The following is a 27,817-nucleotide window of genomic DNA, read 5'->3' on the forward strand; positions in this document are numbered from 1 at the left end:
TGTCATAACAAAATCTAAAAATTATTTTAATTACCAATCTGCACTCCATAGATACTGTTTCTGGTATTGCTTTTAGATCCTTTGATAGTATTTAGAAATTTAAAATCTATTGAATTGACCTTTCAGTTGTTGAATTGGTTTCCATGGAGTTTAATTGCTCATAAATAATACAGTTATGTCGTTGCTGACTAATTTAAATGTGACCCTTCGCCGTAGATATCTCTTTAGTTTATGATCACTTTTTCACGAAACGTCAGCAAATAAAGAACTAGGCTCTAGCTTTTTCTAGCGACAACTTTTCTCAAGCTGTTTATGAAAGCAAAACATGACTTTAATGTTGATGTCGATTGATGGCGTATTCTTAAAACGTATTTCTAAACAAAAAGAGTTCATTTCTGGTTTTTTTATATTATAGTATTTTAACCATCGGTTCTTTTTTTAAGCAGCTATTAATACTTTTTAAGTATTCAAATTTAGAGCTGGTTTTGGTTTTAATGATGTTACTTTCATAAAATGTTACATTAATAATAATGAGTGAAGAGCGCGTCATACGGTTTAAAATGACAAATATGAAGTCAACTCATTAATGTGTTCTTCAAATCCAACTGCTGTTTGGTACTCTGTATTTACTTGCGGATTTTCTTTTTATATTTGAAAATATCTCTTCAGTATTTTTATTTTTAAATAAATAATAAATTATACAAAAATTTTACTATGTAAGTAATAAACAGTACAAATATTACATAAGAAGTAAATTATTATAATAAAAAAAAGACTATTCTATAAAATTTTCATTGATAAATTTTAGGTAGTAACTTATATATATTAAAACTGGAATTCGTAAATATACTGCTGTTACTGTAAGTTGTACCGAAATCATAAGAAATGCAATATCGAAAGCAAACTTTTCGGATAGTTAGCTTTAAACCGAAAGAATAAGTTTTAGGGAGTTTCATCCAAACAATCTTGCAGAAAAGATGATTGCAGTTTAACCTCCAACCTAGTATTTAAGATCTTAAAAGATACATATAGTTTTGACGTTTATAGCAGGAAACACGTGACATAGGAAATTTTGAAAAAAAAAAAACAGGAAAAACATTCAATTGGCTTCCCTGACTAAAACATGATGGTCGATGGAGATTTTGTTTTACTGTTTTTCTCAAAATTCCCGAAATGTCACAAGCTTCCTTTTGCCATTTTAGAGGAGAATTGATCTTTGGATTGCAGTTTTTTCTTTCACTGGTTCATTAGAAAGGTATAAAATAAGTAGATAAAAGTGAATGAAAATTTTTTACAATTTAGTTAATAAAATTGAACTCATACGACGGATATTAAACGTTCCGCGATTAACACATAGTTTATCAATTTTATACGAAGGATATATTTTTATTTCTATAAAACAAAAACCAATGTCAGATTTAATGCTTCTATTTCTAATTAAATATTATTGATTTGAGTAATTTATCTAATTGTAAACATGGTTTGGTTTTCTGTATGATTTGGCAATCTTAACTGCTATTCGGTACAGTCGAGTGAACATTTGTTTTACAAACAGCATTTTTCGTGGTAAACGAAAAAACTTAATTAAAAACAAATTTCAACCTTTAGATTATGACAAGCATATCTTTAACGCAAATAAACATAGATTAAAAAAAATTAACACTGATTATGCTAATAATATGGCATTAGGAATGTTTAAACTCAAAATAGCATCGGGGATGATTTAAACGAACGTGATTTAGCTGAAGTATTTAAGAAAATAATAAGCAAAAACTTCTTTTGGAGTTTTCAGGGGGGTCTATATTTGCATTTAATGTAAATGCATAAATAGATATGGCCGGAATTACCTCTGATAAACATCCTTTTATTGACTTGGACGAATTAATCGCAGAAGATTGCACTGAAGAAGTTAATCAAAACGAAGATTATCCTGGACAAAAACCTGAAGCTAATCAATTTAACGAAGGTTAGAGTGTTTTACATATTTACAAAATCACAAAATAATTTAATAGTTAACTAAAAACTAAATATAGATGAACGAAATTTAATTTAACAGTATTATATATTTTTCTTGATTAACACAGTCAAGTCATTTGATGTTGAAGATGCAATTGAAGCTGTTGGTTTCGGAAAATTTCAACTCAAGATTTTAGCTATGGTTGGATTTGCATGGGTATAAACTTAAATAAATTACTTATACTATTTAACTCTATCTTTTTTATAATTATTGCAGAATGGAAATTTTGTTCTATACATCTGTCAGATGTTGCTCTCTATGTATTGCGGCTTTGCACCTACGCACTTGGCTTAGGTGTTAAACAGTCTATGATTAAATTAGCGAGTTAAAATTTCTGAGCAGGTCATAAATTCTGCTTTCCTCAAATTATTAGAGCGCAGATTCGTTGGAAATGGCGCTATTGGCAATACTTGCTCCGGCTATTAGATGCCAATGGAATCTCACTCATTGGCACGAGGCTTTTCTAACAACTGTACGTAAAGTTTTAAGTTTTTAAAATTCAAACAGGTATATTCAAAGAAGGAAGCAGCATTTCTTTTGTTTGCATGCTTACATAATTTGTGTTGTTATTTTTTGTTTGCATGCTTACATAAGTTGTGTTGTTATTTAGATAGTGTTCGTTGGGATGTTTATCGCTACCTATTTTTGGGGATTTGTGAGCGACAACTTCGGGAGACGAAAAGTAAAGTGTTTCAAGTTCTGTTTTTAGCTGGAACTCAATTTCGTAGAGTATTACATTTGTGTAAGAGGTCATGGTTTTATATCTTAGGCGGTCATACTTGCTAGTTTAGGAATCTTTTCATTTGGAATTACTAGTTCGTTTTCTGTTAACTACGCAATGATGATCGTATTAAGAGGTTTTGTTGGCGCATCTATGGGAGGTGTGGTTCAGGGGTAAGACGATGTTTTTTTTACTATCTTTGTTTAATTTGTGATTTTTGTTAATAAACTGTTCGTGCGAGAAAAAATATCTTCTCAATTGAACAGCTCACCTAGTTGAGATCCTAGGTTTTTCTCTGACTCTTTAAATATATAAAAAAAAAAGTTGCATTTTTACGAGAAGTGAACTAATCTAGCTTAATTTTACATAATGTGGATCTTTTTGTATTAACTGGGGTGGTTTTGTTTTCCGTGCAAATACTCAGGCTAGATGAAACAAATTTTAATTTGATAATATTTCTCAAATACTATCACAGTTTTATTGGCAGCTAAGCATTTCAAAAGTTTTTGATGTGAGCAGCCAGGTGTAAAGAGAAATTTGTGTGTGGGAAGTGTGGAATTCAGAATCTAATTTTCCTAAATCCTGTGAAAGTTCAGTTGAATCAGATCAAAGAATTCATTTTTGAAATTTTATAAATTTTCTGTTGTTTGGATGATTTATATACTTGTTGGATGGTCTTACTTATCTAAAAAATTCTTTACTTTAGCACAACGCTTCTTGTTGAATTCCTACCAAGAAAAACAAGAGGTCTAACAGTGAACATGAGCTCGGTAAGATATTTATCTCGCCGATTTTTTCAATTACTAATCGGTTCTTAACATTTTGTATGCACTTAACTTCAAAATAAAATATTTATATTCAAGACCAAATCCATCTTTAAGTAGGCACGGCGTTTTCAAAATCCTTTTCTGTGCGAAGAAAATTAAAAGATAATGAAAGATTTTGGAAGAAACTGTGAAAATTTTAGTAACTTTAAATTCCAAAAAACTTAACTGATCCAATACAAAATTGAGTCTACTTTATTGAAGTAAACTCTTAAACAATTTGGCTTTGAATTGAACTATTTTAGTGGCAAGAATTATTTAACTAAACTAAATGCACGTATTTAATTCTATGGTTTCTACGTTCCGTCACTCAAAATATTGAACGAGCAAAAGGATTCATTTGCCTAGGGCTTGCAGTCGCCAAAATGCGGCGATTGATTATGCAGTTCTACAGGTAAAAAGCATGAAAACAGCTCTTATTAAGTAATTTTTGGTGCTAAAAAACAAAAATAACATTTAAAAATGACTGAAGAGTCTACTTTCCATGATATTAGCAATCACCAAATACAGTACAATCACCAATACAGAAAAATTTTGCACGATGCAACTTTGATATTCGCAATCAAATAACAAAGTAAGAATGCATGATGCAACTTACACTACTGATTACTTATCTAGGATTGGTGATCAAAAGAAAACCACCACGCGTTATAAGATGATTCAATATTAGTGAATATTACATCTCATAATGGTATATTTATTTTTGCCTCGAACCTTGGTCTTCTGTATGGATATACTTATCAATTGCAATAAAATAAATATAAATATTACATATTAACTTGGGATTAATAAAAATATCTTCAATGGATAAGATTTCATGTACCTGAAAATAAATTTTCCCTATTTAATTTTGCAAAGATAAAGAAAGGAATTTTTGTTGAGCCACAGATCTGTTTTATTTTTGAGAAATAATGAATTTCTTTCTCAGTTGCATGGCAAGGAAAAGGTTACGTGGATAGCATTAATGTTACTTGACATCAAATTTTTTCGGAAACAATAAAACACCAAACTAAAAAGAACTTCTTAAAAAACATCTTCAGTATAACGTTTGTAAAAACTCACTTTCAACACACATTTGAATTCCTTTCCATCAATAGTGAGCAGTTAGTGACATCAAAGTAAATGGAGCCATTAATGCTTGAACCACTTTTGCACAATTCTAAAAAATAATCATCTTCTTGAATACAACAGAAGTCACGAGGAGAAGGGAACTGAAGACGAGATTATTAAGAAATTTAAAATTTCAAGCATTTTAAACTTTTTTTAATTTAATTTTTCATGATAAACATATACAACAGATTACTTCATGGAAAACGTCTTACTTTTTGCATGAAAATTTTTGAGCCAACTAAAAAATTCTATTGTTATATTTCCGCATGTGAACTTCATTAAGAAATGGAACGTTTTGCTTCTAAAACCTAAAAAATTTTATTTACATACATGCATACAAAAAAATTACACACACACATACATGCATGCATTTATTACAAAAATATAAATAAGCACACACATTTATATATATGAGCTATCTTTATTACCTGAATAGATGTTTTGGTCGTTTGGGACATCAGTAGAGATTCTTTTAGCTATGTTTATCATGCCAAGATATGGATGGAGAATTCTTCTGTTTGTTTCAGCGTGGCCATGTTTAGTATTTGTGTTTCTAACATTGATAGTCAAGGTAAACTTTGTTTTGTTTTTTTCCTTTTTTCAACTTTTTCTGTCTTTGAAAATATTAAATTCATTTAACTGTACCTAATTTTATCTAGTATCCCCCTGAGAGTGCTCGATTTCTTTTGAGCAAAGGGAGAGCAAACGAAGCTTTACAAATACTTACCAGAGCATCTAATAACAACAAAAAGGCGTTGCCCGAAGGAACATTAAAAGAACCAGAACAAAACCAAGTATTTTTGATGCTCATATTTTTATTCAAGGATTGTTCAGGGTTACGCATGAAGAACTGCCTATAGAGAGAAAAAAAGGAATACCAAATTAAGTTTGAATTATCGTTTTAAAAATGCGTATTAAAACAAGTCCTCTGAACGCTTATTTTATAGGTGCCCTGTTTATAATCCACATTTTTTTTTTTTGTAAAAAGTAATGTCAAGACAGTAATTTTTAGATTAATTGCATTTAGGGATGCCGACATGGAAGTATTTTAGCCATGTTCAGAAAAGGCTACTGGAAATTGACTCTCTTGCTCTGGGTGATTTGGTATATAATTTACTTTGTACTGATCTTAAATTTATAAAATCTTTATAAAAAAACTTTTGTAAACGCAAAGAATTCTTGTTAAGTCGTTAAAGCAAATATATCTTGACGCTATTCCAGTTAAATAAACCCATCATTATTACTACCACTCTCCTTAAAATACCTTTTTTTAAAGCTGAAATGTGATCAGTTTTATCAAGTTTTGTTAAGAGTTTTTTTTTTTAGGTTTTCTTCTCACTTCAATATTTATGGGTTAGCGTTACTTACCACAGCGTTGTTTTCTGGTTCTAATAAATGCTATGGTAAATTACTACAAAGATTCTAAATTTTTTTGCTTTTGGTCGGTTTTTTGTCATGCATACTTATTTCAAAATTTCTTTTTCTATACTGTGTTTGCATAAAAAAAAAAAAAATCGCTTTACACTTAAATTTAATTATCGGTTTGCTAATTTTTTTTTCAGGTGACGATTCAAAAACCGCCGACTTAGCAGATGTTTGTAAAGGACTTACCAGCGAAGACTACCTGCATTTTTTTTATGTGCTAGCAGCTGATTTTCCGGGTGAGTGTTATGTCTATTTACATTATATATACATATAAATAAATAAATAAATAAATATATATATATATATATATATATATATATAATGTAAATAGACATAAAATAGAATCGTTAAGCAATTTGTGGTCTTTTCAGCGGTTCTAATCACAGCTTGTTTAGCTGATACCATTGGGAGAAAATGGCTGCAAGCTGTAGGATTTCTGGGAATGTCAATCTTTTTCATGCTTCTCTTCATTTGCACGGGAAGGTTAGTTTTTATGGTAATATTTTTATACATTTTCTTTGCTAAAACCTGTTAAAACCTGTTAAAAGGAATAGAAATAAAATTCTTTAATAATCGGTTTGAAAGGTGACAATTTCTATCATTGGATTTTAAAAATCAAAAATCATAAAATTTTATCAAGGACTAAAATCTAACTGGTCAGTTTTATTTTTAACCAGTTTAAAACTATTTTAACATTCTGAAAATTGCTAAAATCTAAAATGCAGGGTCGGATTATGGTGGAGGCTGAGAAAGCAATAGTCTCAGGCCTACTGCAAAAAATAGACACACCGAGGATAAATATTGGGAACTTATTGCATAAATTTGTTCATTTGTTTACCTTTTTTTAAATCTGATGTTTAAAAATTACTAATTGATATTTTGAAAAATATTTCAACTAAAAAATCTAAAGATATTTTCTCTGACTTCGTATTAATGCTAACAATCTTGTTGTAACACTCCGAATACTCCATACTTAGGCCTTCTTCAAATCTCAGTACTGATAAAATGGCAAAAACATCAGATTTTTGCTGGTGTGGTCAGAGTTGTTAATGTAGAAAAAGATTAACCTAAATTTGAATGACAATTTGATGACATTTGATGTTTTTGATCTTTTAATATATATCAATACTTAAAAGGAAATTAAAGCTATATCGGGAAATACTAACAATAATTTTTCTCCAAAAAATATTTTGAATTTTTTGTCTTTAACTTTTTTAATGTACTGGTCACACCACTAAATATTTGGAAATTTTTAATTTACTACTTGTTTGAGTTTTAAGCACTCTTACGCATTGTCAGCACATTTTTAAATGTTAACCCTTAAATGCATAGTGTTGCAGAAATGCAACATTTATTTAAAACATATACAACGTTTTTAAGTTTAGTTTAAAATACCAAAATTAAATAAAATAAGATAAAATAAGATATCAAAATTGAAATATTATTTTCAATTTTTTTTTTTTAACGAATAGACATCAAAATACATGATTTTTTCTGATGTTTATAAAAAAATCATGCATTTAAGGGTTAATAGTCTTACACGCATCGCGTTCCCTTGCGTTCTTTAGCTTAAATATGATTCACTGAAATAAATGTAAATGACCAAACATTCATTTTTAATGACGGTGGCAAATCCCCAGCATAAAAGCAAACAGTTAAAGACTCAAAAACGCTTCAATTCAATTTTTAGCGGCCGAGAATTATTCGAAAATAATTTTTAGGTCGAGAAATCTTACGCATTTTTTCATTAGAAAAAAATATGCACTGAAGAAATACCAAAGTATGTACGTTTACACGTAACAAATTTGTCATCTTTTATAGCCGAGGATGGACGACAGCTTTTCTGTTCGGTGGTCGTTGCTTTATAGCTGTAGCAGATATTGGAGGCTATATTTACACGCCAGAGGTGTGAAGAAGATTTTTTGAATTTAAATATTCTTTTCAAAAAACTCTTTTAACTTCTGCATAAAAATATGATACTTCAAATATTTATAATATTATGTAACAGGTTTATCCAACGGAAATACGAGGTATGGCTTTAGGTTCATGTTCAGGTATATCTAGAGTGGGGTGCATGCTGACACCATTTATAGCGCAAGTAAGCAGAAATAATTAATTTCTTTGTGCGTATCATATAGAGAAATATTTTGTGTATGTGTGTGTGTGTATATATATATATATATATATATATATATATATATATATATATATATATATATATATATATATATATATATATATATATATATATATATATATATATATATATATATATAGACACACACACACAATAGATTGTGATTTTTACACGTATTCTTAGAGAGAATCTTCAAGATAAATTTTTTAAAAAAAAATCCCCTTTAGGTACTAAGTCACCGCGACGTTTCCTGGACATTATCAATATATATATTTTTTGGCATACTGGGAGCAATATGTTCACTTTTACTCCCGATCGAAACAAAAGGTCGAGGTCTGGAGCAAATTAATATTGAACTAAGAGATCTACATGCGTCGACTGGAGTAAATCAAAAGGAATCAAAAAATATAAGCACTACGTTATAAATTTTGGGTGATTATAGAAAAAAATTTCTAATAAAAGGTCCTTTTTGTCAATATCAAATATTCTTGTTTTCTGCATATTTTTATGAAAAAAAGTGTGTGAGTCTTGTAAGTAAATTTGGATGACAAATCGGAGTAAACTTTGTAATAAAATACACAAAAGATAATAAACATACTGAATGTTTTATTTTTCATCCTTGGTCATACGTATCACATTAAATTACAAACAAATTGGTGCTTTAAGCTTGCAAATCAATATTAAACTAATATATTCTGCACAATCTGTGCTACATCGAAAAAGTTTTAAAAAAGTTTCCATTTATAAATTAAAAACAACTTTTCTTTCGAAAAAGTGCATGTACGTTTTAATTTTAAATTTGTATACTTGTAAAAAGTAAAAAGTTGGTGTCATAATAATTATCATTATCGTTTTAAAATTGTTTTTAATTCCACGATAAACATTCGAATTTTTAAAATACTTTTATATTATGTTTTTACTCTAATAAAAAGAACCCCAATTACATTGTGTTAACCGTTTAAGAAAAAAGTTATTCGTCGTCAACGCAGAAAAATTTTTCCGTCTCTTTGAATAAAAAACCGTGGTAATTTAGTTTTAAAGCGCACTCTTTTTTGTAAAAAAAAAAACAACAAACAAACAAACAAAAAAAAAACCCTTAAGACCATTTAATGAGCTCTGCTTCTAAGTCTTTCTGCATTGTAATATCTTCTTTAGTTTCGCCATAGTCCCATTCTTGAGCATTTAATACACGCTCTCCGATAGTTTCTTCCAATCTTTCAAAAGGGCATCTTTTATACCAATATTTATCAAGTGATTTTTCTAAAGCCGATAGCTTGTTTTCAATCTCGTGATCAAGTATTTGATGGTATTTATTAGGAACGAAAACATTGGTTTTATTTCCATTGCCTTTTTGTTGAGCATTCGATATCTCAAGTTCAGACAGAATTTCCGTTTTCATGTTCGCTAACAAAAGTTCTTCTACAGTTCCAGGCCCACGGCCAATAAATTTTAAGAACTTGCTAACCATAAAGTCAATGAACTGATACTTTTCATTCTCCTTAGATAGATCTTCTTTTACAGATGCATAGGTTTCCATGACAATTGTTAAAAAAACATTCATTATGTACATTACACCAAAAATCATAATCAAAGTGAACCATAAGGAGCCAAGAACAGGTTTTGCAGATGCAATATCATTGAACTTAAAACTACCCAACAGCAATGACATTACTGACTCAGACGCAGAAATGTAGTTTTTATACTCCGGTAGATATGGTATAAACATTAAATAAGCCCATGCTGTGAAAGACGTAAAAAATATTAGAAACACTAAAAGGAATGCAGCAAGAGGGCGAGCACTTCCCTTGAGAGTCGACACAAACAAAGAAATGGTCTTATTATATTGGAGAATACGAATAGATTTGATGCAGCTTAAAAATACCAAAATTGACGTTAAGCCAGAAAAAAAAAGATCCCATTGCACGATCTTGTTGAAACTGACGAACTTTCCTTGGTTTTCATGAATGCTTTTAACGGCCTTTTTGACCAACATAATTCGTGTAAAAAATACAGCAATCGTGCTTATCAAAAGTATTATCACGGAGAACTCATAGAGATTCCAGAATCCTATGTATATATATGTATAAAAATTAAACTATTTTTGTTAAACCTTTGTTTCTGACAACATAATGAAAGAAGCTACAAACCTGTTACCTGTTACTACCACTTGTGGTTAATTTGTATTATAAAACTTCATATTTTGTAACTGATTGTGACACATGGTTTTTCAAAAAACATAAGATTTGTGAATGACTTAACAAAACGAATTTGAGCCCAAATTTTTGTGTTTAAGCAAATATATTGTGGCATTATTTGTAACCGTCTTATTATTGAAAACATAACATCGTCAACTAAAATTGAAAGCATCGATGTTGTTTTACTTTTATTGCAAAAAGAAAATAGAAGAAATAAAAAGAAATAGAAGAATATAATTTGTGTGAAAGAGAAAAATTCAAAGGAAGTTGTTATTCATGTTGATGGGTATATAACAAAGTGAAATGTTCAGCTCAAGCTGCACTCACACTGTTCAAAAATAACTTTTGTTTTGTGGAACGTTTAGCGACAGGAAGATAAATTATTCATACAACTGTTATATTTATATAACAATATATAAATAAATCATCTTCCATCTCTAAATGGTCAGGATGCACAAAACAAAAGTTATTTTTGTTTTATGCATCCTGACCTTAAATAAATACTTCATCCTAAAATATATTTTATAACAACCAACAATCGATTCAAAATGGAAAGATTCGAGAAGAGAGAATAAAAGCTTTTAAAATTCAAAATACCTTAAAATGAACTTACTTTGATATTTTTATGCTTTGCTAAAGCTGTACTATTTTTTTGCTATACTTATTTAATTTTGTTTTATTATGCTTATCCAAAGTTATTTTATTTTTTTGCTAAAGCTGCTTTACGAAAGATTATGTTTTGCTATACCTGATAGTTTTGTGAAGGTTATCATTATTTTTTTTTTTCGAGAGGCTGTGTTTTTTGATAACTATATTCTTTTTTCATAGATATTTTATAGTTTTCTCTGCCTATATGTTTGGTTGTAACTTCTTTTGTACAGCTAAGTTTTTTGCTGTAATAACTTTATGTTTATACAGCTAAAACAGTTTGTAAACAAGTGAATAAAAAAATCAGGTCATTCTTACAAAGTATTTAGCATTTCCTAATATTTTTGACTAAAAAGTTTTTGTGGCTATCCTTGTTATGAAATTATATCGTAAAAACTGGCATATTGTTTTTTGGACTTGTAAGCAACAAGTCCAGCTATGTATTTAAGTAAGTCATTATTATATATCTCTCATAAATACCTAATACTTACATGCATATTAACTGTATATATTTTTAAAAAAATAGGAAAGATTTATAAATTATGCTTGCCTTTAAAATATGCTTTCTTCAATTTGTAAATTTTTTTCCCTTCTTTGTATATGGCAATAAGGAAAAAGAATACCACAAAGAACTGACATACAAGGGTAATAGTAGCTGTTTCACCAGCAAATGTGTACAAACGTGCAATATGGATACTGGTAAAAAACTCCACAGCATTTGTAGGCGAGAACTCTAGTAGCAAGTTTGCAATAGCAAACAAATTAACTTGGGCATTATAAATAGAAAACTCTAAAAACAGAGCACGTGTTCTTCCATCAATCCATTTGTTTTGGTGGAGGTGATTTATGATTTTCTGACTTTTTAATGGATGTTTACCTAAATCTGCAACATACCCTCCACCAGTATATGTAGCTAAATAACCTAAAAAGTTAATACCCATGAATATAAAACTAAAGAAACAGTAAAATGAACAACTTATATAACTTATATAGATTATAAAAGATAGAGACAATTTACAGATAAAAACTTAAGAACCTTACCAATAAAGGGAAAAGTCTGAAGAACTTTGGATGGTTGGAACTCCCATGATTCTGGATATTCCATTTTAGGAGTATTGTTAAATGCAAGCTTCCAACCAGGTGTATAATTTTTTCTATCCTCATTAAATATGGTGTACCAACTATTACATTTGGTAATTATAGTTTGGAAATCAGGATGGACAATGCAAGAATCTTGAAAAAAAACATTGACAATTTTCAAAAAACTATTCCCAAAAAATTTATAAACTTTTTTGACTCCTTGTAAATGATGCTAATATTTACAAAGTCAAAAAAAAAAAAAAGATCATTTTAAAAATATTAGTAAAAAATCATTTTGAAAATTTAACAAAATAAAAATTTGTAATTTATAAATCAACATTTTTAAAACAAAAAAAAGTAAAAACTTAACCTTTTTCAACTCTTAACTGTCTTAACCTCGCCCCACCAAACAAATTTGAAGAAAGATCTTGTGTGAAGCCAGGTACATTAGGAATGCCATTGTACCAGTGTGTACTAAACAATCCATTCACTACAGTATAGTTCAACCACAACCAAACATCATGGGAAGACTTAATCTACATTGAATTGTCCAAAAATTATCTTGAGTTAAAATGTTAAATCAAAATATTCTTTAATTTAAAATTTTTAAGTCTTTAGATTCCAAAAAAGATTAAAAGATTAGAAGGATCACTTGGAAGAGGAAATTAAAATATATTTTTTTACATTATAAAAACCAGGTCCAGAGGGAGATTCTTTGACAAAAATATTATTTAGACTTTCTCGAACCAAGTATGACCTGGAATCCATAAATGAGTATGTTACTTGACATAAAGCAATTACAAACATAATGTAGATCACAAAATCACGCATCAAGTTGTACATCTTTATCTCTTTTAATCTAAAAAAAAAAAGATCTATTAAAAGTAATCAAATAGAAGCCTAAAAAAAAATTTGGCTTTTAACTAACCAGTAAAAAAAGAAGAAACTGTAATCAAATTAGAAGCAAATTCAATATAGTTCTTATGTCCTGTAATCTTAAGTGAGAAAAAATTAACCTGTAAGCTCTCAATGCAGCAATTCTTTCCTTTGAAGGAGGCTTAAAACGAATAATATCCCCCCTTTTTACCTTTACTTGATTTTCATTACCATTTGGATCTAAATATATATATATATATATATATATATATATATATATATATATATATATATATATATATATATATATATATATATATATATATATAATTTTTAACTGAAGAAAAACAACAACTACTGAAAAGTTTACAAAATACAACAAAAAGTTGTGATTATAGAAATAGCACATCAATCAAAAAATAGCGCTCTTTATAAGTTTACATCAAAACATTAAAACTAACGTTAATATTTTGTTGAATAATCTTTATTCTTTATAATTGCAGCACATCTTAATGGCATATTGTTAACAAACCTTAGACATGGTTCGACAGTAGTGGCATTCCAGACTTTTTGAATTTCCCCCAAAAGCTACCCCAATATTGTACCATAACCTCTTAATTGGATTCCAATTGGGATTTTGGGGTAGCCATACTAGAACATTTTTTTTTTTCCCTCAAGCCAAGATTTTACAGATCTCGCAATATACATTGGATCAATGTATTGTATTAAGATAAAGAAAACATTTTTATTTAGGAACATTTTTGCACACTGTAATTGCTTTAGTTGATTTTGTTTTGAAACAAGGGATTTCTTATTTGCTATACAGTCTCTCGAAGGCCGGCTTCTTGTAACAACGAATGGTTGAGGCTGACACAACTATGTAATACTGCTCTTCATTTTTGGTTTTTATTTCATAGAAAGTTAAAAAAGGATCTTCTTTAAAGATCCTAACAATTTAGCAATCCATATTTAAGTCTTTCTTGGCGGTGGCTTTTGAATTTTATCATCAGTGGTATATATATACACTTAAATGCAAAATTAACACACCACTTATAAATTCCAACTTATTTTGAAAAATATTATAAATTCCCAAGATTAATTAAATACAAAGATAATGCTTATTGTTATGCCTTTTGTAGGTTTTTAGTCCATTTTCCTTAATTACTTTCAAAATTATAGCAGCTTTTCATAAGTAGCATGTTTTTACTGTAACTAAACCTCATTTCTAAAAAAAATATGTATTGGTTTTAAATTATTTTAACAGTAGAAAGGATAACTGTCATTTGAGCAACCCATCTGTTCGCAATGCAGCGTTCTAGACAAAATTTAAGTCGTGATGAATGTGTTGCAATTGTTACTTTGTCCAATGAAGGACTAACAAATCATGAGCTTGGTAGAAGTTTTGGAATGTCTCATACAACAGTTGGTAGAGTTCTACAAAGGTTTGTAGAGACAAATGATCACCCAAGACCAACTTGGCCAAGGCAGGCCACGAGCTACCAATGCCATGGAGGACCAATTTTTAATGCTTCGAATACTGAGAGAATGGTTCACTACTACACGAAGTCTCCAAATACAACTTGCTGAGGTTCATGGAACTGCTGTTAGTCAAGATACCATAAGAAGAAGACTACGTGCTTTAGATTTTCAACCTCAAGCAGCAGCTACTAGTCCCAGATTGTCTGTAGACCACCAAAGACTGGCTTTTGCAAGAGACATGAATTGGGGACAGGTCTTATTTACAGAAAAGTCAAGGTTTTGCCCTGTAAGTTCTGATCACTGTCCAAAAGTATCCAGAAGGCCAAATGAAAGATATTTTGCTTGTAACATTCGAGAAACCACTTTATATGATGGTGGCTCAGTGATGGAATGGGGAGGAACAACTTTAACAGTTCGTACAGAGCTTTTTATTGTTAATGGTGGACGTCTGACTTCTCAACGATTCATAGCAAATATTTTAGAACCTTTTGTGATACCTTTTGCACCATACATTGGAGATGCCATACATTGGAGATGGACTCCTTCTTAAGCAGGATAATGCTAGACCACAGCACATACTGTTAATGGATTCCTTCTTAAGCAGGATAATGCTAGATCACACATACAGCACATACTGTTACTGAATATTTAAATAATGTTAATATTCAAGTCTTGGAGTGGCCAGCTTGCAGTCTAGATATTAGCCCAATAGAGCACCTTTGGGACATAATGGGACACTATGTTAGAAACCAAGACCCATCACCTAATAGCCTAGATGAGCTGTGAGAGACTCTTATCCGCATGTGGGAAGATAACCCTCAAGTAATGATTAGATCTCTAATTGAAAGTATGCCACAGCGCTATCAGGCTGTAATAACAGTAAGAGGTGGTAACACTAGTTATTGATAAGTCAAAAATGAAGCTGCATTTGTGTGCATTACAATAATAATTGTTTTACTTTATTTGGTTAAAAACCATATATTTTTTTTTCACCATCCACAAAGTCAATTTTGTTATTATCATCGAAATAATTTTGTTTATGTGTTTTATTCATAATGTATGATAATAATGGCAAAAATTAAAATAAATCAAGTGGTGCGTTAATTTTGCCATTAAATGTATATATGTATATATATACATACATATATATTTGTAATGTATATATACATATATATACATATATACACATATATATGCATATATATACATATATACATATACAGAAATAATATGAGTTCTAATAGTGTTATGCAGGAATTTTACTTCAAATAAAAGTTTAGCAAAAAAACTTTGGTTTTTACAAATCTTACGTTCTAAAGATCTTAAGAGGAGAGTTTATGATCAATGTACAAGTTTTTTCTTGAGTAAATTAGAATTGTGTTGGTCAGGAGTTTACTGGATAATACTTATATTAACAAAATATTTTGTTTCATATTTGTTATGAAATAATAAATTAAAAAATTTTTGTTTCACATTTACTTTTAATATACAATGACTGCAATCAAACTAGAAAACACTTTTTCAGTGCTTATTCCTGAGCTGTAAGTCTTAATGAATCTTAAAAACTAGACTATCTCTAATATTTAACTTTTAGGAAAAGAATGATAATAAAATAGTAGATGGTCTTCATATACATAAAAAAAGAAAAATCTGACCTCTATTAGTATTGATGTATTCCTCATCAATTTGCTTTTTATTGCCATTATAATCTTCTTCTTCATCATCCTGAGGTTTCTTTACAATAAGTGCAATAAACAAAGCTAATCCAAAGATTTTAATTGGTTGAGAAACACATATATCTTGAAACAAAGTCAAAAAAAGAGCACTTAACCATTGTGCTGATTTTTCTTTCCCAAAAGTAAAGCCATATAAAACAACAAAAAATGCTGATGTAAATGAAACAAGAACTAAAAGAAGCCACGCAAAGTACTTCATCCACCAAGGAAGTTTTCTTTTTTTTTTTTTCTTTTTTTCTTTCTCTAAGCGGGATTTTTCTTGTGTTAAAGTTTCTAACTTTAATCCAATATCAAAGTCATCTGAATAATAATAGAAATGATTATTTTTGAGTTATGGAAAATTAATCAATACTAAAGCAGTAAAATACAGAATAATTATACTGATAATTATATTTATATCGGTACATGCATTTATATTTGAAATTGTATTTATATTAGTACTTATATTAAAATAAGTACTAATATAAGTACAATTACTTATATATTTATACTGGTAACTAAATACTTACTTATAGCTGCCTCATTCATAATATGGACTCGACTACCTGACCATGAACCACTAACGGCACTAATTAAACTAATTAAATTGTTTTGTTTTGATTGTTTACAACAGAAAAATATTTCATAAAGCCACCAAAACCTTTTCTTTTTTTTTAATGCCATCTCTTCTGGTGATGGTTTAGGACCAACATTTCTGAACACACCTAAAATGTCAATTTTATGGGCTATATACATTACTTAATGCCATTTACTTTAAAGCATATCATTTTTTATTTATTTATCATTTCCATAATCATGGTTTAGCCTTAAACATTATAAGCTTTCAAAATAATTTGTTCAAGAAGTACTTACCAACAATCAAAATATTCACCGGAAAAATTATCAAACTTGTTATAACAGCTATCCCTATTTGCCTTGGATTAAACGATAATGGACCTATATGTAATGATTCAGTAGACTCGCCTCCGACTTGATAAAACATTGCATTTGTTAGCATTGTACAATAAAGCAAAGTTAAGCAACAAGATAGTCTTTGTACTCGTGTAAACCTTGACTTTGGTGGGCGAATAAACACACTAAACCATATATGATTGTCTGAGATATTCTTTTGGGATGTGGAAAAGAATAAATGATTGAAAGTTATCATATCTTCTGGGCCAGCTACTGGAAGAACACGTTCAAGTGAACCATTACCAGCTTCAACTGCAATCATATTGTCATTTATAAAAAGATATTTTCTGTCTGCATTGAGATCATGTATCATAACTTGACTTAAATACCATGATGGGTTTTTACCTAAATAAAAGCATAAAAAGTAGACAAGACCGAGAAGTTAAGTTCATATATATTCAGAAATCAATGTACAAAAATAGATACCAGCATTATCGTGCCAAATTCTTAAATACTGCAAATCACCAATATGATCAGGAAAACTAGCTAAAAATACATCCTGTCCTCTTTTTTTAAAAAGTCGCTTATTTGGAGCGGTTAACTGACGTACTTCTCCCTCCCCCTCATCTCCGCTTAATTGCATGAAAACATTTGCAGTTGTTCTTCCTTTGCCAGAGAACCCAGTAAATACTGTTATTTCATAGAATTGGCAATCAGAAGGGTCATTTTCTTTCAATGCTGTTACACCAGCCTTTAAGAAATAGAATGAGATTATGATTAACATAAACTATTAAAACAATAAAAAACAATATTATTAGGATTTACAGCGAAAATAAGTAATAATTTTCATATTACATAAATTTACTACTTTAACACAAAAACTGTGCATGCATAAATAGCAGCATAATAAAAACACATATTTTGATGTTTAATCCAATTTAACAAAATGAGAGTCTCATTTTGTAATGTAAGCTTAGATTCACTTAAATGAGGAAAAATTTGAAAACTTTTCCTGAAACCTAACATAAAATTTTATATACATACGCTTTCTATATCTTTTCTGTCCTCTCTCCTTGCCCAAAACAATAAAATAAGATAAATACCAAAAATTGACAACACTACTGAAAATGCAGTTGGATTTTCAGATAATTTAGCAAAACCAGCAAATGCTTTAGAGAAATCAATAGGATTTGGAGCCACAAAAAAACTGCTAGCAAATGTTGCACGTTTGATTTCTCTTTTATTTTTTTCAGCTGGGTTTTTAATAGATGATGTATCTCTTTTGCTTTTTACACTCAGTTTTTTTGACAAAACTGTAGATTCTGTTGTTGACCCTATTGTTTCCTTAAATGCATTTGAGATGTTTGTTGGAAAAGCACTATCTAAGTGTATCTCACTATCACTTTGATTGTTGAAGTCCATTTTACAAATACAGTGAGTTTTATTGAATGTAGTCTTTTGTCCAACCTAACAAATAATAAAATAAAAAAATTAAAAAAAGAGACTTTTATAGCATAAAAAATAAAAGTCTATCAAAAAACCATATTTTAATTTTTTACTTTTTAAGAGACAAAAATCCATTTAGAATTCTTTATCAAAATCAAGAACTTGCTAGTGTTGACATTTTAATTTTCAAAATACTATAATGATATTTAATGTTAAAAACTATTAGATTGTATTAAATACTAAAAAGCAATAATAATTTTTATTCATTTACTGTAGACAATAAATTACTACAAAAAAATATTTGTTTTGTACTAATACACTTAATTGAAATTGTAATTTTTCAAAAATTTATTAAAAAATGATTTAAATACCTTGCACCCTTTTGTTACAAATGTTGCTAACTCTTCATCCCATATTTTACAAACAGTTTCCCATATCCTCAATATGTAATGCATGGATGGATTATACTCATAATTTGCATAAATGAATGTACGACTTGGTGTTAGCTTAATGCCAATATAGTATTCGCCTGTTCCATTCAGCTCACTTGCAGTAAATACACGAATAAATGGATCTGGTAGAGATTTCATGAGTTTAGCTTTTTCAAGATTAATTGTACTGTGGTTAAGAAGAGCATTTGAAAAAGTTGGTGTCTTGTTAAACGCAATGAAATAATTGATTTGAGTATGAAGATCAACTGGACGACTTTCAATGACTACATCATTACCTTCCCAAGTATAATTGAATCTATGAAAAATTAACCCTCCTTCTTTATCATATTCATATAAAGTTGGAGGTAAATCAGATACCAAATTTCGTTTAACAAATATTGATAGCTCTTCACCAGCTAGATCCAATGGTTTACCATTTGGACCAGAAATGGCTAACCCCATTACATCAGAAGCTATGTCATCTGAACCTTCTGCACTTTTGTAAGGATTTTCAGAAAATGATGTTACCTATAAAGGAAAAATTTACTATTATACTGAGATATAAAACAGAAAACTTAAACAACTACCTGAACTTTAATCAAAGGTAGTGGAATTTGAAACTTAATTGTATTTCTTTAACAACAGCACAACACTTGTTTAACTTTTTTGTAAATATGCCGTATAAACTCAGGGATGAAGCAAAATAGAATTTACATTTATACACATACCATTGCTCCAACTGAAACCACTCTTCCTGATTTGAAAAGAGATTCTGATTGGTTCTTTAACACAGACACGAGATCAGGTAGTTTGAATCCTGCATCATCTTCATCAGCATTTTCAGGGATTTGTGCCATCTGAATATTCATACCTTCAACAGTTATAACTTCTGGCATATCACCAGCAACCATCTGCCGCATGAATGCACTGCCTATGTTATCAACTGTACTAGCAATTATATCAGCAGTAACTTTATCATTATTGTTTTTGTGTGAGGCATTCTGTAAAATAATGTAAATCATTTTAGAAAATATCTTGTAAAACTTTCATAAAAAACCCTTTTAACTTTTTCAATTGATACTTGATTATAAAGGGTGTGGAAGACATTCCCATACAAAAGTATTATTTTTAAAAATATATATATTTTTGCACTCTTAACTTTAAATCTTATTATGATTAATTTGTAATGCTTGATTTTAGTTTTTTAAATAAATTTTTTTAAATTTGTGTATAAAACAATAATGAAGATTAGATTATTTCAGATTCAGGTCATAAAACTATTGACAAGATCACCTTAACACATAAACTACAAAGGCAGATTTATTAATTGGATCACTTTTGATGGTAACCCAAGGGTTTCAAAAACAATTTATTTGACTGTTTTCAAGGTTTTTTTAATTTTTGTGAGGCCTTTCCTCTCATTTCATAGGTTTGATTTTTTTTTACATGTGTTAAATAAGGCAATGCTTAAATGAAGAAGCTTATACATTTCTAAGGAATTCTGCAAAAAAAGACATGAAAACTTGTAAAATTCTGCAAAAACAGAAACACAAAGCTGTGTGAACTGGAATGCATAAAAATGTTGATAATACTTTGTAAAACCCTTTCAAAGTTTCATATCTGAATATGATAAATTAGACCTTTATGATTATTATACAATACATTTAAGTTGTGTGCGTGTGTGTGTGTTTTTTTTTTAATAAATATATTACAAAATAGTTCTGAAAAAAATATTTATTCTTACCTAAACTATTATCAAAAAAAAATTAGCAAAAGTAAACTGTATTTCTTTTGATCTGTTACACAAGTTGTGCAAGTTATCCTTCTGAAAACCCTTTCTTTTTCCCTGCCTTTTTCTTCAAGCAGGTGTTTGTGTATTGTCACTTTTTTTCCTTGTAGACTTTCTTGATTAGATCCTTAAAAATTAAAGACTAAATATTTATTAACTATAATTACAATGACAAACTTAACCAGCCATTTAAATTTATTTGCTTTGCTACTATATCAAAACATAAATCCATTTTTTATGTACTTGTGCCAGCTTAATAGCCCTATCAATCCAGTGATGGATTCAACCATAGATTGATAGGGGTATTTAGCAATAGAAGGAAGTTTCACTTTCAAAAAGCATTGTGTAGAAAAGACTGAAAATGTTGCCATATCTTTACCTCCTCACTCAATGTTGAAATGTTGTCCATTAGATGAACTTCTTCAGGTAATACAACCTTTCTGCTTTGAACTTTACATAGTGTGTAACACCAGGAAAGTGAAACTTGTATCTTGCATCTAATAGTACCATAGTGGTCAACTTAGCAACTCCAGGTAATCATGTCTTGCTGTACCATACTAAACAGTGAATATTGCTAAATATTACTATTATCAGTAATTGAGCTGTCACTCTCTTCTCAGTTATAAATGAATGAGCTGCCTTCTTCAAAATCCTAAAGTTTATGATATTTTTAGAGAACTGAAATGCATTTCAAATAAGTCCCAGAATAAACCTTTAATGTCTTTGTAATTACACATCCGTAGTGAGCACAATTGTTGAAAAAAGATGAAAAAGTGAAAGGGTCATTGACATAAGTATATGATATTTTTGTTGACAAGAATGTAGTTAGCTTAGAGTATGTTAGAAAATATTTTTCAAACTATGGTTTAAAAAGTAATGATGGCAAAAGGATCAATGGTAGTGGAGTGTGAGTGTTTGAAGTGACTGTGAAGAGGGTAGGTGGAAAACTGATGTGGTAGAGATGTAATTGGCTGGAGGAAATTTACCGGAAATTATCAAGGAGGACAGTTTTCTCTATTTGCTAACAATTTGTGAGCACCTGCAGGTGTGCGGTTGGTTGCATGTTATTTGCAGTATTGTTAAGTGGAAGGTAGTTTCTTTGACAAGATGGGATTGTGAGGTCAATGTTATGGGGGTAATGTGTGTGCTGGAAGAAATATTAAAGAGGGAGGGAGAAAATGATTCTGCTTGTGGAGAATGGGAAGAATGTAATGATGAAGGAAAACTATAGGCTGATGCCAGCTCTTTGGCATTAGGAGCCAAACCAGAGGAGTCACTGTATAAGATGCAACATGGTTGTGTAAGGAGAGATCTGAAGTCTAGATAAATATGGCAGAGTTGGGCTCCGTATTAAGCAGTGTAAACATGGCATTAGCACATTAAAACTTAATGACCTTGCAAATTGAGTGCAAGCCAGGTCAATTGATAGATCCAGCATCCATCATGTGGACACGAAAAATTAGAAGTCAACAAAAACTGGAAGAGATTAGGCATGGATATTACAAAGGGGAAAATTATTTGAGCTTGATCTATGGTCCTTCAAGACCATAGATCAAGCTGTGGTATTGTTTTGCACTGTGGCATCAACTTACCACACTCACAGGGAAGCACCACAGTGATTCGTAACTTGCAGTCCATATTTTGCAAAAGAGAAGAACGAGAGGAAATATTGACAGACAATTACACTGCATTTGGAAGTGAAGGGACTAGAAGATTTCTCAAAAACTTGGGGGGTGGGGGGTGGGGGGGGTGGGGGAGAGGTTTGCGTTTGAAGCTTAATGTCCTTAAGGGAACAGCATCATTGAGAGAAACCATCCCACTGTTAAGAGAGTGGCAAAGCAATAAAAAATTTCCATATTGGAGGCTAACTATTTGAACAATGTCTCAATTGATAAAGAGGGAGCAAGTCCAATTAGTGAATTGTATGACTATAACAAAAGGGTCCAAGGATTAGATGGGAAGATTGAGTTGTCAATAAAGCAAGAAAACAAAGTTATGCTGTCTGCAAGAAAGCTACAGCCTTTAAAGAAAGATTTTCTTTTTTTCATATCATTCCACATATCTTTCATCTTCTTAAATAGTGAAATCTCAGGACCAGTGGTAGCACTAGATAAATATTTCTTCCACAATTGTATGTCTCTTTACAATATGATGTCTGCACCCTAAAAGAAGCAGAGGTTGTTCCACCTCTTGCACATTTCCTGTGTTTGATGTTGTTGTATCAAACACTTGAATTTTCTCTAGGATTTGATTAATCTTTAGAAATTCTTCAATAACTTCCTTATGTGTTAATCCTGTCCCTTTTTTTATTGGTGATATCTAAGAATCTCTTGTTTGATCATTAAACCTGATTGATACAGCTAGCTATTCTTTAAGAAGATTCTTTTAGTGAGCTTTTTGATGATCTTACTAACAAAATGAACAAAAATAAGAGATGAAGAACTGATACAAGTCAAGTGCAATCATTTTTATTACACTAATTTGAATATCTTAGAAATTTAAAAGTATCCTGCTAAAACCCAAAAAAAAAATTTAATCTATTATATAATAACTTTAAAGGTTTAATTTATGACATTCAAGCATGAAAAAAATTTTGAAAGGGTTTAAAATAACTTTATTATAATTTTTATGCATAGTAAGTCATGCAACCTCATAATTCAGCTTTTGCAGAATCTTTTCATATTTTGTTTTGCAGAATTTCTTGGAAAATTATAAAAAGCATTTCTTCTTGCAAAAAAAAAAAAATCAGAGCAATTAAAAGAGAGGAATGGCTAGCCCCACAAGGATTAAAAAGTTTGAAAATAGTAATAAAAAAATGACAAAAAAACATTTTTGAGAACCTTGGGCCTTAAAAGTGATCAAATTTTTTTCTAAAAAAATTCTGCTTATTGTGTCTCAATTTTTGCTGAATTTTGACCTGAATCATGACCTGAATCAGAATACTCTAATGAAGATGCATTGATGAAGATGCATTGATGAAGATGCAATGATGAAAATGCAACAACAAAAATAAAATAATCAAAATGTAATGATGAAGATACAATAATGAAGATGCGATTACAAAGATGATGCTGTTTAAAGTCTTTAAACAGATTACATGTTACTAAATTTGAATATTAAATGTTTCCTGTCATTTTCTCTCCATATAACCAGAGTTTGGTTTATTTTGTAAAATTATTTATCATATTTAGAAGACAGGAAATTTTGGTTGCTAATTCATCTTAAAAACAAAACTTCAAACTTATGAAAATGTAAAACATTTATTAAGTAAGAATTGTAGCATTTTTTATTAACTTTTTTTCTGAATGAAATTTATGTTAAAGTTTAAAAAATATTCTTTTATAGAAAAAATCTGTTTGTTTTTTTTTTTTTTTTTAATAAGTTTTTATTCAAATATTTTACAAAAAATCATTTTTGTAAAATATTTAAATACTAAAAAAACCTTCCAAACAAAATTATCTTCACACAGTTACAATATTATAACAATATCAAAAGATAAATACCTTTATCATTCCTGCACTTAAAATATTAGAAGAGGCTAGGAACAATGTTCTCACTGTATCAGGCATGTATGGATCTCGAGCATCAGAAAAACTCATGCAATCTGACATTGCACTAAGTACTTCAGCAGATTTTTTCTATAAAAGATAATTTTGTAACCTTTAAAACAAAATTCATTCAAAAAAAAAAGAAATTAGTAGAAATACTTCAATTCTTACTTATCAATAATCAAGAATTAAAGAAGAAACCTTAGCATTGTCAGTAAGTTCTTGCTTTACTTGAGTTAATTCCATATGCACTCCTCCAACCTGCTTGATCTCAGATAGTTTACATGGTTTTACATCACTTAAAGATTGCAAAATCAGCTCTCGATTCTATTAATGAATATGAATTAGCACTGACAACATTTTTATAACAAATTTCTTCATACTCTTACACTTACTATGAATATATAAATAAATTATTATATAAATCTAAAAAAAATAAAAAATAATCTTAAAACTAAAAGTTATTTGTTAATAATGTTAATCTAAAATTGGTATAATATAGTTTAAACAAAGTTGACATGTTAATCTGAAAATAAAGTTATTACTTCTGATGACCCTTCATTTGAAGATTTTTTGTTTAAAACAGACGCTACTGCCACAGCCATTCTTGTCAAAGCTTGCATTTCATCTTTATTAGCGAGAGATAGTAAATTTTTTCCCACTGCATGGTAGTCAACACTTAATGGTTCTTTCACCTAATTTAAAAAACATCATTAAAAAATGACATCATCAATGACTACATAGAGTAGGAAGAATGAAAAAGTGTGTATAAGTCAATTTTAGGTTAAAGATATATATATATTTAATTACAGATTATTTTGTAATTTTATAATATTTAATTCTCTAATAATCAAATTTATAATTTAAGTTCATAAAACTACAATAAACAACTGTGATCCCACCTGTACTTTAAATTTTTGAGAGACACCAAACTTGAACTTATCTTCCACCCTAACAATAAGATCATACCAGTAATCTTCTTCCTTATTCCCAAGAGGTAAAATTATTGAAATCTGGTTTTCTGGACCAGTATACATATTTTGAACCATGCCACCACAAACAGAATCTGTAAAAGTAAAATATATTCTAAGTAATGTAAAAGGTTCACAAATGAATTTAAAACAAAAAAACAAAAGGAAATAAATTTCTATACACTGTCACTTCTCGATATAATTTTTTGTTGTTGATACTGTTAGAAAAATCAAAATTATTATTATTGAAAAAAAACAACAAAATCCACAAGGTTTTACAACATATAAAGTTTTATTTTGGAAAGTATTGATAGCATCAAAAGAGTCTCATACCTACAACATATAGAAGAGGGGTATCTTCATCATTCCATTGATCACATTTGATTTGAAACATTGTGTTTAATGTAATACCTTTGTTTGGGCTTACATGACAAAATCCACCATAAGGAGGTTGGTTAACAGTGAAAACAAAATCACTAAAGCCTGATAACTCTACAGGAAATTTATAAAATTATCATAACTTTTGCAGTTGTAAAGATCTCTAATCCAAATATTTAGGCAACTTAAGCAAAATACTACTAAAGCATGATGTTAAAAGCATTTAATAATGGTAAACACAGGCTCATTGGAGTAATTTTAACATTATTTTTTTACAAAAAATACTCTAATGACTTCAGCTTTAAGAAAGAAATTTTTTTGTTTTTATTTTTTGTCTGCCATGAAGTTTTAAAAAACTTTTGAATAATATTGAATGTACAAAATTTATTAAGTTGTACCCATTATCTTCATAAGAATGCATTCCAAATGCAAATAAACTGTATCAGTTATCAAACTGTATCATGTAAATAAACTGTATCAGTTATCTTTATGAAAAAGAGTTCTAAATGGATACATAAAAATAAACTTTCATTTGTGCAAACAATAAAAATTCAAAAAATTATCGACATATATTACAACAATTAAGTAAATCTCTAGTTTATTTGTTTGTCAATACAAACTACTTAAGTTATGTTACTTGCAATTAGCTATATAAATTTGTAAAGAGCAAGTTTAAAGATTTTTTGCTGATTTCAGATTAGTATTTATTGTTTGAAATTATTATAATTTTAAAACAAAATTACAAAAAGTTTTTTTAATTAAAAAAAAAAAAAAAAAGGTAAAGAAATACTTTTTTTTTATTACTTTTCATCAAAGATTAATCTTTTAAATTTAATATTAAATTATCTTTTAGACATAATTTACTTGTACATAAGAATCAAAGTAACAAACCATCAGCAGAGCTCAGCCTCTTTGCAGCAACTCTCAATACATACTTCATTCCCAACTCCATAACATTTGGTTTTAATGCAATGTTTGGGTTTTTTATAGGCGTCGTTGTTTTTGACTCTAAATCTGTAATTTCAACTTCTTCTGTTACAAGTTTTCCTCTTGCATTTATTTTTTCTTGGATTTTATACAAACGCCAGTAGTATAACACATTAACAGACTTTCTGCAATTCTTACAGACACTTTGAACTCGCAAAGGTTCTGATGGTATTGTTTTTTCATAGCAGTTATAAGAACAGCTGTAAATAGGTGTTTTTATATTAAAAGATACAAATTAAAATAAATTATTATGAAGTATGTTTTACATAAATAGCATAAATACAGGATACTCAACATACTCAGTGAAAAATAAAAGATTATATAAATTTATTTTGCTATACATAAAATTGTTTTAAAAATTCATAGTAAAAAATACGTACTATATAAGCAATGATGGTGGTTGATTAAGATACAAAATAAATTCTTGATCATAAAAACTTTTTCTTCTGTCTTTTTTTGCCACAACACGCATTACATATGAAGCATTTTGGACCAAAGCAGTAAAAATCTATAAAGATTACATACAGTCATTATACTGTCCAAAGCTATTTTATATTGCATTTTAAATGTTACTTGTCTTTTAGCAACAAAATTAAATTCAATTTCAGCCAAGATAATTGGTTTTATCTTGACAAAAAACTAAACTTACTGATACTTTGCTAACTTCTTCATTTAATGGCCTGAAACCTCCAAAATCAGTGTTTAAACGATATCTCCCATTCTGAAAGCATCCAGATGTAACATTTAAGGTGGATAAAGAAGATGGATGCTCATAGTCAGAAGGAAATTCCTCATCTTTTCTTCTACAATACCAAGTAAAATTCATCTCCTCTTTTCCGTCTAAAAGCAAATGGTCTGGATCAAAAGATTTTGAAGCATCAAATTCCAGGTCTGTCATGAAACCAACTGCTCTTCGTATCCCACCTAAAAAATAATTTTTTAACTTAAGTGTAAGATTTCAATTATTAATTAAGAATACTTTTAGAATATTGTAAACAAGTCAATGCCAGAAAATGCTTAAAATGTAATGCAATTCATAGAAAAAACAAAAAAAAATAGATATTTTAAAAAGTTATTTTATGTTAATGTCTTAAATGGTATATAAACAATATTTTTTCAAAATTCAAA

The 27,817-nt window shown here is 29.2% G+C and overlaps 2 protein-coding genes across 4 annotated transcripts in view; one reads left to right on the forward strand and one right to left on the reverse strand.

Moving 5' to 3' along the window:
- The first annotated feature begins 265 nt into the window (after nt 1-265).
- Nucleotides 266-8,832, forward strand: LOC145184440 (synaptic vesicle 2-related protein-like). Of its 2 annotated transcripts, none has more exons than XM_090092384.1 (15): nt 266-1,966; nt 2,085-2,173; nt 2,391-2,489; nt 2,628-2,699; nt 2,787-2,911; nt 3,445-3,508; nt 5,109-5,243; nt 5,332-5,466; nt 5,700-5,776; nt 5,999-6,075; nt 6,235-6,333; nt 6,469-6,593; nt 7,919-8,003; nt 8,106-8,195; nt 8,462-8,832. In XM_090092384.1, exons 1-14 carry the CDS (start codon nt 1,834-1,836, stop codon nt 8,159-8,161), a joined length of 1,371 nt encoding a protein of 456 aa, XP_089948510.1. In that variant the 5' UTR covers nt 266-1,833; the 3' UTR covers nt 8,162-8,195; nt 8,462-8,832. The 2 variants fall into 2 exon arrangements, with proteins under 2 accessions (XP_089948510.1, XP_089948509.1); XM_090092383.1 differs by having other exon boundaries at nt 6,469-6,580.
- The window catches only part of LOC145184439 (polycystin family receptor for egg jelly-like), a 32,309-nt gene continuing 13,312 nt past the window's right edge, over nt 8,821-27,817 (reverse strand). Inside the window, exons 7-27 of one of the 2 annotated variants that reach the window (XM_090092381.1) lie at nt 27,339-27,613; nt 27,070-27,197; nt 26,594-26,889; nt 25,658-25,816; nt 25,256-25,419; nt 24,899-25,048; nt 24,555-24,680; nt 24,309-24,443; nt 19,745-20,017; nt 18,957-19,544; nt 18,184-18,606; nt 17,626-17,890; nt 17,101-17,544; nt 16,758-16,952; nt 16,168-16,548; nt 13,174-13,273; nt 12,842-13,016; nt 12,528-12,693; nt 12,119-12,310; nt 11,628-11,999; nt 8,821-10,301 (exon numbers count right to left, since the gene is read on the reverse strand). In XM_090092381.1, the coding sequence (XP_089948507.1) occupies nt 9,331-10,301; nt 11,628-11,999; nt 12,119-12,310; nt 12,528-12,693; nt 12,842-13,016; nt 13,174-13,273; nt 16,168-16,548; nt 16,758-16,952; nt 17,101-17,544; nt 17,626-17,890; nt 18,184-18,606; nt 18,957-19,544; nt 19,745-20,017; nt 24,309-24,443; nt 24,555-24,680; nt 24,899-25,048; nt 25,256-25,419; nt 25,658-25,816; nt 26,594-26,889; nt 27,070-27,197; nt 27,339-27,613 (5,978 nt within the window). In that variant the 3' untranslated portion in view covers nt 8,821-9,330. Of the gene's footprint in view, nt 10,302-11,627; nt 12,000-12,118; nt 12,311-12,527; nt 12,694-12,841; nt 13,017-13,173; nt 13,274-16,167; nt 16,549-16,757; nt 16,953-17,100; nt 17,545-17,625; nt 17,891-18,183; nt 18,607-18,956; nt 19,545-19,744; nt 20,018-20,760; nt 20,933-21,184; nt 21,363-24,308; nt 24,444-24,554; nt 24,681-24,898; nt 25,049-25,255; nt 25,420-25,657; nt 25,817-26,593; nt 26,890-27,069; nt 27,198-27,338; nt 27,614-27,817 lie in introns of those variants that run through there. The other variant, XR_016453948.1, reaches the window with a different exon arrangement.

Source organism: Hydra viridissima, unplaced genomic scaffold (genome assembly GCF_058129835.1).
Source record: "Hydra viridissima isolate aposymbiotic clone 2 unplaced genomic scaffold, HvirCarnegie_v1 scaffold_7, whole genome shotgun sequence".
Taxonomy (NCBI): domain Eukaryota; kingdom Metazoa; phylum Cnidaria; class Hydrozoa; order Anthoathecata; family Hydridae; genus Hydra; species Hydra viridissima.